The sequence below is a fragment of the Hyperoodon ampullatus genome, assembly GCF_949752795.1.
Source record: "Hyperoodon ampullatus genome assembly, chromosome: 3".
NCBI lineage: Eukaryota > Metazoa > Chordata > Mammalia > Artiodactyla > Ziphiidae > Hyperoodon > Hyperoodon ampullatus.
In genome coordinates, this window is record NC_136916.1 from 146,009,487 (window position 1) to 146,021,856 (window position 12,370).

Consider the following 12,370-nt stretch of genomic DNA (forward strand, 5'->3'; position numbering starts at 1 on the left):
TTTGTGCCAGATCCCCAACAGGTGGTTTTCAGGTCTACTTTCATCATTACTTTTTTTTTTTTTCTTTTGCGGTACGCGGGCCTCTCACTGTTGTGGCCTCTCCCATTGAGGAGCACAGGCTCCGGACGCGCAGGCTCAGCAGCCATGACTCACGGGCCCAGCCGCTCCGCGGCATGTGGAATCTTCCCGGACCGGGGCACGAACCCGTGTCCCCTGCATCGGCAGGCGGACTCTCAACCACTGCACCACCAGGGAAGCCCTCATCATTACTTTTTGTTTGTTGTGTTTGTTTTTGAAGTTTTATTTTTTTAAATGAGAAATTGGATGAGATCCTGTTTCTGGGGAAAGGTGATAATGGCAGTAATGTTACTGTCCATGGTTCAAGTATCATACTGCACATGCGTGCTGTCAGAGGGTGGCAAGAAAACTATCTAAGTCCAACTTGAGTTCTACTTTCCCCAAAGACCCTACACCTGGTTTCAAAGAGTCACAGTTTGGTTGCTATTAAAAAGATACGTAGAATTAACAGCTTGAAAAAAAACTACAGAGTTCCATTTTTCATTCTCAGCCTGGCAAAGATATACAAAGTTTGATAACTGTGGGAAAGCAGGCACTGTCCTACAGTGCTGGTGGGAGAGTGAATTGCCATGACCTCTTTGGAAGGCAACTGACAATATTTACCAAGTGCACATACCTCTGACCCAGGGTATTCGAGACGATTCCCTGCAGCATAATCTGTTGTGGCAAAGATGGCAACCTAAAATGTCCATCAACAGAGACTGGTTAAATAATTATGGTGTATCTTCACCACGAAATACTTTAGGCGTTACTGCTTCTTTATGCATAATAGCTCTGGAACTATATGTTAGAAACTGATCACCCTGGTGGCCTCTGGGAGGGGACTGGGCTAAGGGGACAGGGATGGGAGGGACTTTTCATTTGCCTTCTATACCTGATGAATGTATACCCTACCTCCACCCACCACTCTGAATGAAGCAAAACAGTTTCCTGGTGGCAGAGAGTACACTAATAGTTTTTAACATATTAGGAATCTTGAGATAAATCCTAACCAGAGTCCTGAGTTATGATGGGAATCATTTAGAGAAGTTCAGGAGTTGAAGGCCATCTCATGTTTCCCACTCACCTTTTCTCTCCACACAGAACACAAGGCATGAAGGAAGGGAAGAATAAGAGCAAGACAGCACAAAGGAGCCATGAAGCCAAGATTTTGTAGGACAGACACTTTATTAAGACTTGCTTGCAGTAAAACATTCAACCCTTTGACGTGTCCGTTAGTTTGTTATTTTCTTTTTTGCTGGAGACCACAGCCTGATGCCCAAAAGCCTTTAGCCTCATCTTACGTCAGTCTAGTCAATGGCTGCCTGTTTTATAGTTCAGCTAATTGAGAGGAAAATCTGGTCTTAATATCCCAAATTGAGGGCTATAAGATTTGCAACCCATTTATATAAAGTGCTTATGTTCAGTGCAAAAAGGGCAGACTCAGAAGGGCAAGCAGATGCCAGGAAATGATGTTTTCTGGGAGACAGATGCATTCTATGACTCAAAGCCGCTTGTCACACTTCTCCATAAAGGGGTCTAGTATTTTCTTTTCAGTCTCTCTCCTAAGAGGACCAAAACTTCGAAGCTGACAGATGCTCTTACAGCTGTTTATTTTACTATTAAAAAAACCTGGTTCAGAGGGAAATCCACAGGGTTTCTAAGCACCAGAGATAGTGACTTTGGCTTCTAGCTCCCGTTTCTCTCAGCAGCAAACGTGAGATCAACAGGTTGAGCTCTGGCTGGTGGGAGGCTCGCAGCTGCGGAGCTTTCCTCACACCCCTCATTTGCAAATCCAAGTCATGGACTATGGCAGACCTTTTCCAAAACGCTGTAACATCTCTGGTGGGAAGACAAGCCAATGCTTATTAAAAGAGCACTTCACCTCGCTGCCCAACTGGACATGACCTATTTCACCATCCCCTTGTTTAATTCTTCTTTTTTAAAAATAAATTTATTTATTTATGGCTGAGTTGGGTCTTTGTTGCTGTGCACGGGTTTTCTCTAGCTGCGGCGAGCGGGGGCTACTCTTTGTCGCGGTTCACGGCTTCTCATTGCAGTGGTTTCTCTTGTTGCAGAGCATGGGCTCTAGGCATGCAGGCTTCAGTAGTTGTGGCTCGTGGGCTCTGGAGTGCAGACTCAGTAGCTGTGGCACACGGGCTTAGCTGCTCCGTGGCATGTGGCATCTTCCCGGACCAGGGCTCGAACCTGTGTTCCCTGCATTGGCAGGAGGATTCTTAACCACTGAGCCACCAGGGAAGCCCCCCTTGTTTAATTCTTGTCCGCTGGCCCAACTTCAAAGTGAACCCGTGACTCCTTTTGTTAAGACAAAGAAGTGCACTGCCTTCTCAATGACCTTGGGTCTCTGCATGTCCGTCCCCCTTCTGTTCCGAAGAGACTGAAGAGAAGCAGTAGGGAAGAGGAAGTGATTTCCTAACCAATTTAAGGGGCACATATAGGACTGTAACTCAAACAGGCAAAGTCTAGCCATTCAGTTCCAGGGTCTTGGCTACTGTTTCTCTCCCCAGACTCTCAAAGAGGAAGCTACTTTCTCTCACTTTGCATCAGGCATATTGACAAAAGCCAGTTCTTTGCTTGTAAACAACCCTCCTGCAATCCTGTTTGGAGAGGTTCCCTTTTCTCTCCCTGTGGATAAACGTCATGGCACCCCTCCTGCCCATGTGTAGGGCTCCAGACCCCATCACGTGTACAGGTAGCCACAGTTTTCAGATGCCAGCACCTGAGGACTTTTCTGTTCAGACCACCTTCCAAAGATTCATGGTAACTCTTGCGCTTTTGAGAGGAGAGACACTCAGAATGGTTTTATACCACAGGAAGCAACTGCCCTAAAGCCATCTCTGAATTTGGGGAAGGGAAGGAGGGAAAAAGAGGAAATCCTTTTGATGCTGCTCTATAATTCTCTGTTAAAACCCTTCTAGTCACAAGGCGCTACTGGAACGTCTCCACACAGAGGGAACTGTGTACAAACAGGATGAACCCGGGTTAAGAACCAAAAACGTGGGGAAGGTTTTCAGACAGGCAGAAGTCTAAAGTAAAGTGCCTCTTTGCAGTGGGGGCAGAGTTTCAGTTGTTCAGAAATGCTTGGGCGTAAACATGAGCGCAAAGAGCGTGCACACCCACACACTCACTCTGAGGTAGAAAGAACTGGTCATCTCCAGACGAACACAGACTCCACAGTTTTACAGAAACATGGCACTTGTGTGAAAGGTCCTGTCTTTGCCCAGGATGGCAAGTCGGGTCCAATTCCAGCTCTTTCCCACCTGGGGTGGAGCCAGGGAAGTCCCGTCCCACAGGAGGAAAGAGCTGGAAGCATGCCCATCACTCCCCTCCCATAGCTGTCAGGCCCCACAGCCCAGGGTCACTTCCTGGAGCCCGAGCCATGGGCACCCCGGCTGTGGCTTGTCAGAAGCCACTGGGAACAGATGTCTTGCACTACTGCGTCCCCACTGCTCTTGGCGGCCTGCTGCACCTGCTGGACGAGGACCGCAGCCCGTGAGTGTTCTTGCTTCACGGCAATCAAGTAGGCAGAACGCAGCTTGCAACACGTCAGGTAGGCCTGAACCTGCCAGTTGGGTGTAAGAAACAGTGGGAAGGAAACCGTCACTGACAAGTCACCAACAGGCACACAGAGAGCTCATGCAGATGAGATACCACTTCTCACCTACCAATCAATAATTGGGTTCTTGGGCTTCCCTGGTGGCCCAGTGGTTGAGAATCTGCCTGCCAATGCCGGGGACACGGGTTCAAGCCCTGGTCTGGGAAGATCCCACATGCCACGGAACAACTGGGTCCGTGAGCCACAACTACTGAGCCTGCGCATCTGGAGGCTGTGCTCCGCAACAAAAGAGGCCACGACAGTGAGGGGCCCGCGTGCCGCAATGAAGAGTGGCCCCTGCTCACCGCAACTAGAGAAAGCCCTCGCACAGAAACGAAGACCCAACACAGCCAAAAATAAATAAATAAATAAATAAATTAGTTAATTAAAAAGAAAAAGATACTCTGTCAAAACAGATTAGAGGTTATTAGGGAAAAAAATAATTGGGTTCTTGCCTTTTATTACACTACGGCCACTCTTTAAATATTACATTGTGTTATTTTATAGTGTAAAAAGTTAATACAAATAAGCTAAGAATTTCAAAAAGAAGAAGGTAGGCAGGCAGAGTCTGGCCTCTAACCACTCCCTCCAAGGCCCTCCTCACTCTCCTGGGCTCTCCAGCTTCCTCCTGGCCACACTGCCGACAAACTGTGGTTTTGTAGTTATTTGGCTGATGATTTGATTGATGACTGCCTCCTTGGCTAGGATGGCAGGAATAGTGTCTGCTTTTTCTAACCATTCCTGGTGCCTAGCACAGTGTCTGGCATACAGGTGTTCAATGAATATGCATGAAGTGAATGAGTGAATGAATGAGGCCTCATACATCCCCCCTACAATGGGCACACAGAGCCCCTTTCTCTGTTTTCTGTTTCTCACCTGCTGAAGTAAAAATCTTTTAACAGGAAATGTTGGTAAGAAAACACACACAATTAGAAAAACTCTAAATAAGGCGTGACCCCAGGTTGATCTGACTTGCAGTTTGGCACAGAGGCAGCTCAGTTTCCTACATTCAGGATACCTTCCAGCTCAGGAATGCCCAGCTGGGTGGAGACAGAGCCCCTGCCTTCCCTGGTCACGACCTCACCAGCACCTCCCTGGTTAGCCAGGGTTCCAGGCCAGCGAACAGCAAGGCCCAGGTGAGTTGCCTCAGAGCTCCCGCCAGCAGCTGCCTTTCTGCCGTGACAGTCCTTCTGGTGGTTGGAGGGGACTCTTCTCTCTTGATGTTTCAATGCTCTATCTTCTTTTTTTACCTTGGTCACTAAAGTCTTCCTTTCCTAAGCTCATTTATAGATAATCGCCTACAGCTAGAAGACATGTTCTGACATGTCTGAGCTCACTGAAGTGATCGAGTCCTGCAGTATGGTTATCTACCTGCTGCCCTAGGACATTCGCTTCACCTAGGCCCTCAGGTCCGCTTGGTACCAGTGTACGTTAAACAGAATATCACAAGTTGGCAGGCAAAATCCCTACCTAGAGGAGGAGGGCATTTTTCCAGAAAGTCTGGCATAGATACTGAACGAAGCTGTTTTTTGGCAAGATCCTGTGACCTGAGATCACGTAAGTGTGTTAGAACAGCTGCTGTCAGAAAAAAACTGAAAAAGTAGTAACGACGGTATAGCTTTCAGTGTCCATCTTTCCCAGGCACAAAGTCTCTGTCCTACAGAGCAGGAGGATCACTGAAGGCTTGGGAAAGAACCATAGTCGGAGAATCAAGAAACCTGGGTGTCTGGCCTGGCGGTCGGGTTCTCATTTTGATTCTAGAAAAGTAATTTTCCACATTTCAGGATGTCAGAATTCCATCCTTTCCACAGGATCTCATCAGGATGTTGCAGAATTAAGTGAAGAAATGTTAAGAACAGCTTCTCCCTAACCTCAAATGAAAAATGCCCTGCAAATTCAGTCCAGGGATTAGCAATACCGCCATGGCGGGGGGGCAGCAATGTGGTTGCGTAAGAAGCTGTTTGCCTAACATTAGTTTTCTTCACAAGGGACTCAGCTGCCAGATCATTCTGCTGCTAGTGGCCAGGGCAGGCTGGCTTGGCTTTCTCCTGCCTCTCTTGGCCTGTGGGCCTTCCTCCAGATGGCAGGTGGATTGAACCTGCGGTGAGCTACAAACAGGAGCAGCTGGCATGCTTCACAAAGGTTCACCGATTTCCTACTCAACAGGAAGAGCTTGCAGGCCCCAGGGGCAAGGCCTGTTCTGGAGACTGAGGCACCAATAGACATTGTTGGTCAAAGGGTTGGGTGGGTTTTTTCTTTACTGTAGAGGGTACACTAGTTCCTCCAGGATAAAGAGATGCCTGCTCACTCTGAGAACCTCATGCAGTGAGTCCATCTGAAGATGAAAGTGAGGATTTCCTAGGGCTCTGAGAGAAAACCTCCATAGGAAATGGAGAGTTGAGAGCAGCCTAGGACATGTGTGTCTTGGGGGATAAAGAAATGGGAGAGCAAAGGCTCATGTGGTCAGGTTTCTCATGTTCCCCACCTATTCCCTCCCATCTACGCACCTATCTGGGTCTCAGCCCCACCTCTGATAACAAAGAGGCCGAGATACAGATATGGTAGCGAGCAAAGGATAAAGGTGAAAAGGCAAGTCCAAAGTGCTGTCCCCGAGCACTACTGGGTGTAGGGACAGTTCTGCTCACCTTGCTGTCATCACTGTGCATCGCCTGGATCAGGCCCTCCAGCTCCTGTGCAGAACAGAGACACAGTAGTCACGAGATGAAGGGGTCCCCAGCGTGGGAGCCGGGGCCCCACCCAGCCTCAGCCCAGCCGTTCTGACTCAGGGTGGGGATGCCTGCCTGACCCTTCTCTACAAACTCATCTCCTGGGAATTCACAGGCAGTCCAAAGGTTAGGACCCCATGCTTTCACTGCCGAGGGCCCGGGTTCAATAGCTGGTCGGGGAACTAAGATCCCACAAAGCCGCGTGGCACGGCCAAAAACCCCACAAAAACCAAACTCAACTCCTGCTATAAGAGCAACAGAGGAAAGCTAATGATATCGCTAAGCTTGGGAATCTGAGAAGCAACAGCAAACAAGAGCCCTGTCCTTGGCCTTCAATAGAGGATGTGGGGCTTCCCTGGTGGCACAGTGGTTAAGAATCTGCCTACGAATGCAGGGAACATGGGTTCGAGCCCTGGTCTGGGAGGATCCCACATGCTGCGGAGCAACTAAGCCCGTGCGCCACAACTACTGAGCCTGCACTCTACAGCCTGCAAGCCATAACTACTGAAGCCCGCACGCCTAGAGCCCGTGCTCTGCAACAAGAGAAGCCACCGCAGTGAGAAGCCCGTGCACCGCAAAGAAGGGTAGCCCCAGCTCGCCACAACCAGAGAAAAACCCACGTGCAGCAACAAAGACCCAACGCAGCCAAAAATAAAATAAATAAAATAAATTTATTAAAAAAAAAAAGAAAGGATGTGGCTTTGTTCAGCCCACTAGAAAGCCATCGGGGGACAGTTTTGCAGGCGACATGCTTCAAAGGCCACCTGCAGGCCCACGATGACCTCCTCTACAATCACAGGGAGAAACTCAACTCTGTCGGTCCGCAGACACTTCCGGGTGCCAACAGCATCAGACAATGGGAAGCTGGGGGACGGCCTCTGGATTTGGTGGTTATCACCATGAATTTTCTTTCCAGGGAAGGGTTGATTAGTGAGGCCATCATTACAGAGGCGTCAGAAAGACAAAGGGATCTTGTAGAGTTTCAGGTACAGTAAGTATGGGGAAAATAAAAATAAAGAGGGGGATGTGAAGACACTGAAATAGATAGAGGAGCTGAGAGGTCTGGGGGTGGGCGCACCTGGGGTGGAATTCTCTTGAATGCTTCCAAGCAGTTGAGGAGAATGGTGTCCCTGTCACTTTTGGCTGCCATGCCTGACTCGCTGACACATTTGAGCAGCTGTCGTATCTCACTGTACTTCTCCCTCTCCACCAACTGCCGGGCGGCTTTGCAGTAGGTTGCGGCAGCGTCCAGCTGGAAGTCCTAGAACAGAACATGGGGTGATGGGTGTAGGGAGGCAGGGATGCCAATGGCGGGAAGGAAGGTGACATTTATAGAGCTCCCATTGGGCTTGGGGTAGACAAGACTGTAGTCCCAATAGAGAACATACATAAACAAACAATCAGCAAAAAGTTCTTCTTTTGGAGTTCGGCAGACATTTAGGAAGCATCCATAAAAATCGTAACTTTGATATCTACACTGGTACATCTCACTTGCTGCCATGTCACTTTCTGAAAATATTCTAATCAAATGCCCAAGACCAGTTCATTCTCTCTCTAACGAGTCACCTTTCTCTTGGAAAATGGATGTCGGGGGCTGATATTGGCTGCCCTGGACACTTGGTGCTCTGTTAAGAGATGCCTTGGTGTTAGACCCATTCACCAAAAGACTGATTTGCTAGAAACTACCAAATAAACATTTTGTTGCCTTGGGGTCTTTGTTCAACATGGAAAATGGTGGGAAGCAAGAAATCTGTCAGATTGTTTGTTGTCTTTTTTTTTTTTCCTTTTCTTTTTTTTGCGGTACGCGGGCCTCTCACTGTTGTGGCCTCTCCCTTTGCGGAGCACAGGCTCTGGACGCGCAGGCTCAGCGGCCATGGCTCACGGGCCCAGCCGCTCCGTGGCATGTGGGATCCTCCTGGACCAGGGCACGAACCCGCGTCCCCTGCATCGGCAGGCGGACTCTCAACCACTGCACCACCAGGGAAGCCCCTGTTTGTTGTCTTTGATCATTTAGACGCACACTGCATGAAGACCGTGTCTGCCTGGAGGGTGATGGGCCCCAGTGTGCCTGCGTGTCACTGTGTGGTGGGGAGTGGTCTGGCTTTTCATGGTTTTGGCACCCTGCTCCATCCTCTGCTCCAGTGCCACAGCTGTACCCGTGTCCTTGTATCACAAGCAACAGAAAATGTATGCCTCGAGCCGGCTCCTGGGCAGTAGGATGGAGGGGCAGCTCTTGCTGCCAGTGGCCCCTCCCCCTGACTAGGACCCCCGCACCTCAGCCCCTCTGCCACCTCCTCCAGCCACGCTCCCCTGCAATGAGGACAGCTGTGTGGAACTCTCCTAGACCTCGTTTCGGGTAGTTATTTGATAGCTTTCGATGAACTCGTCATTGGTTGCTTGGCTTTTGGCAAAGTGGCCTACAGTCTTGAATTTGACCCAGTTCTGTAACAGCCCTCTTGTTGATTTCATCCTTGATGTACGTGTAAATCTGCTTTCCTTGGGATAAAAGTTTTCTGAAGAATGATCTCTCACAGAACTGTGGTCATGTGCTGATCGCCCTCGGTATAATCCTGAGTAATCTGAGTCATACCTGCAGAACACGGAATGCAATTCCAAAACCATCTTCTACATTTTTCCCTCCTAGCATGACCTGAAAATGAGAGGGAAACATGCTTAAAGAAGCAAGAATTACTGGAGCAGCCCCTCAATCAAGAACGAGGCCCTCATTCATTCATTTATTCAACAAATATTTGTGGAGACTCTACTGAGTGCAGGCACTAGCGATACAAGGGTAATCAAACCGGACTCGATCTCCAGCCTTCCCGGGGCTCTCATTCCATCGGGGAGGCAGCCATCAAAAGAATGACTGAAATGATGATAACTAGACGATGACACGTGTGATAGGCGCTCTGAGAGAGAACAGCCTGCCAGAGGTCTGACACATCGTGCATACCTTGCAGGCAACATCCATTTTCATGTGGTTGTTTCCAAACAGGGTTGGCAGAGGCAAGGGGGTGATCTGAGAGGTCCCAGCACTTTCGCAGCGATGTAAGAACCTGGTCACTTCCATCTGCAGCTGAAGTGTGTTCATGTGCCTACGGGGACAGGAGATGCACAGTCTAGCCTCAGGAGTAACTAGGGCCAGGTGACTGAGAAATCATAATAGGATGGCAACGGAAAAGGCAGAAGAAAGGATGTGGGGGGAAAAGAGATCCAAAATACCCTCTGAGCAGTTACGACAAGGCGAAAGCAGCTGATGAGTGTTTATGGAGCACGGTGTGCTACTAACAACGAAAGTGGTTGAGAGAGACATGAACCCTGCCCTCCAGAGTGCAGAGGCTAGAGGAGAGGTGGATAACGAACAGACACGTCAAGTATCTAGCGATTGGGACTGTGAAGGAATAAACGGTAGCGGTGGAGCATTGACTCCAGATGTTGTGTTCTCAGCAAAAAGGCTGAGAGGAGGGAAGGACTTGGGGTGCTGAGGAACCCCCTGGAGGCCAGGGTGCCTGACGCGCCACAAGAAAGGAGAGAGTAGCATGAGGTAAGGTGGAGATGCAGGCAGGGGCCACATCACCCAGGACCTCTTTTGTCTCTTGTAAGGGGGAGGGGCTTAGTCTGACTGTCACATGTGATCCCAGTCCCCGCCCCTCCCCTACTTCCCTCTTCTCCTACAGGCTCCTCTGGCGACTTTCTAGGCTTGTACCGGACAGTGTCATCCAGCAATGATTCCTGTTAGGTGTGGGCGTGTATGTGTTTGTTTCCCAAGAGTTCAGAGATGGGCAAGAGCAGCTGCATCACCGACAAACCCTCGGTTCCAGCCTTTCTGCCCGGCCCCAACTGTTCCCTGAACCCCAAGTTACCTTGACACATCAGCTGCCGTCATCTTCTTTCGGAAGAAGGTGGTTTTCTTCCTTCCAGTACGGCGGGAGGTTTCTTGGAGGTAGATCTTCAGGTGGTCCTTGGCCTTAAGCAGCCAAGAGAGCTTCTCTCCCAGCTCCGTATATGTCTTTGCTTTGTGACTGAAGAACCGAATACAGGTCATGGCGGCCCGGATGTGGTCCTGGAAGAGGAAAATGAATGTTCAGATCAAAGGAGGTTTGGAGGGTGGGGGTGTGAGGAGAACTCTGATCTGACTTCCCCCAATGAAGTCTGGCTGCCAGCACCCTTTCCCTCAGAGGCCCAAGAGATCCGAAAGTGAACTGACGGGCTGGGACCTTAGGTAGGATGTTATTCCACCACAAAAGAGATCTTTAAAAAGGAGACTTCTGATTCTCCATTTGACTTGCCTTCACTTTCACTCTGGCGTTGAATAAGCCAATTTCTCTGTGATTTAGTGTTGGCCACCCTCAGACAGATCGGAAGAAACATGATCCCTCTCCTTTCATGAATCTTCTCTAAAAACACTTACTTCTCCTTCATTCCTTATGAATTCTGCATTCATGCCCCATGTTTATCTTGAAACTACCATATCCCTCTTGTTTATCTTTACATTCCCTGAATTCTGAAGAGTGCTATTACTGACAAGATTAAAGTCTGCCTCCTTAGGATGAGAATGGAAATCCTGATATCATGTAAGAATGCTAGACAGTAACATGGATTTGCTGTAGGCTTAGTCAAGGAGCAAGGCCAGGAACAAAAATGACAGGCTTGTTCCCTCATCCTGCACAGTCTCCCCACGTGACAGGCCAACAGGGACAGAGGTAGAAGGCAGGATGGGGCTGCTGTTACCTTCATAAACTGCTGTAGCTCATACAGAATGTGGTAGTAGTTCTTCTTCTGTAAATGGTGGCAGGCGGCAATCAAGTACTTTCCCCAGCTTTCCAAGGTCGGATCAATAGATTCTAGCAAGTTTTCTAAAACGTGTAGCTTCCCACTTTTATAGCTTGGCTGGAAAATGCCTTCTATGAAGATTTCTGGGGGACTCTCCTGGAGCAGGGCAAAGCAAAAAGTCAGAAGTCTTGAGCCTGGTCCTGGCACTGTCTGGGCCCCATTCGGAGCTTCCTTCCACTCACAGCCCTTCAGCCTCCTCCCACAGCGGCGCGGCTTATCTTGTTGCACATCACAGATAGAACCCTTTGAGAATCCTGCTCGGGTGACTGCTCCCCTTCTCTCCTTCTCTGTACAGAAAAGCCCCTTGACAGAGTTATCTGCACCCCCTGTCTCCAGTTCCTCTCCGGTGACTGTCTCCTGAACTCACTCACATCTAGCTTTTGCACCTACAACTCCATTGCAACTGCCCCTGAGGTCACCAATGACCTCTATGTTGTTAAATCTAAAATTCTTAGTCCTTGTTTTCCACCTGCTCTGTCAACAGCTTTTGATACAGCTGATGGCTTCTTCCTTGAAAATTTTTCTTTATTTGGCCCCCAGGATACCACCCCCACCAGGTTTTCTTTCTACTTCTCTGGCTACGCCTTCTCAGTCTCCTTTGCTGATTCCTCCTAATCTCTCCAGGGCTTAGGAGGGAGCTGTTCTCTTTTCTTTCTTTTTTGGCTGCGTTGGGTTTTTTGGCTGCACGTGGGCTTTCTCTCTAGTTGCGGCAAGCACGGTCTACTCTTTGACGGGTGCGCGGGCTTCTCATTGTGGTGGCTTCTCTTGCTGTGGAGCATGGGCTCTAGGCGTGCAGGCTTCAGTAGTTGCAGCACCTGGGCTCAGTACTGGTGCCTCGCATGGGCTTAGTTGCTCCGTGGCATGTGGGATCTTCCCGGACCAGGGATTGAACCCGTGTCCCCTGCATGGGCAGGTGGATTCTTAACCGCTGCACCACCAGAGAAGTCCCTGTCCTCTTTTCTTTACTCACTCTTTTGATTCCATAAGTCTTAGGGCTTTAAATTTATCTATCTGCTGATTATGTCTAAATCTCTATTCCCAGCCTGTTTATTCTTTCTGAACTCCAGAATTGTATACCTAACTTATACCCAACTGCCGACACAAAAAGTCCTCTTTGGTATCTAGAGAACAATACATA

General features: G+C 49.1%; 1 protein-coding gene across 2 annotated transcripts in view; it reads right to left on the reverse strand.

Annotated features, from left to right (window-relative positions):
* Positions 1-3,436: 3,436 nt before the first annotated feature.
* ZFYVE26 (zinc finger FYVE-type containing 26) overlaps positions 3,437-12,370 on the reverse strand; it is a gene marked incomplete at both ends in the record, with an annotated part of 65,105 nt that continues 56,171 nt past the window's right edge. For both annotated transcript variants that reach the window (XM_079699599.1, XM_079699598.1), the window contains 7 exons: positions 3,437-3,640; positions 6,319-6,363; positions 7,478-7,660; positions 8,990-9,049; positions 9,353-9,494; positions 10,263-10,462; positions 11,131-11,328. In XM_079699599.1, coding sequence (XP_079555725.1) covers positions 3,437-3,640; positions 6,319-6,363; positions 7,478-7,660; positions 8,990-9,049; positions 9,353-9,494; positions 10,263-10,462; positions 11,131-11,328 — 1,032 coding nt within the window. The remainder of the gene's footprint in view (positions 3,641-6,318; positions 6,364-7,477; positions 7,661-8,989; positions 9,050-9,352; positions 9,495-10,262; positions 10,463-11,130; positions 11,329-12,370) is intronic.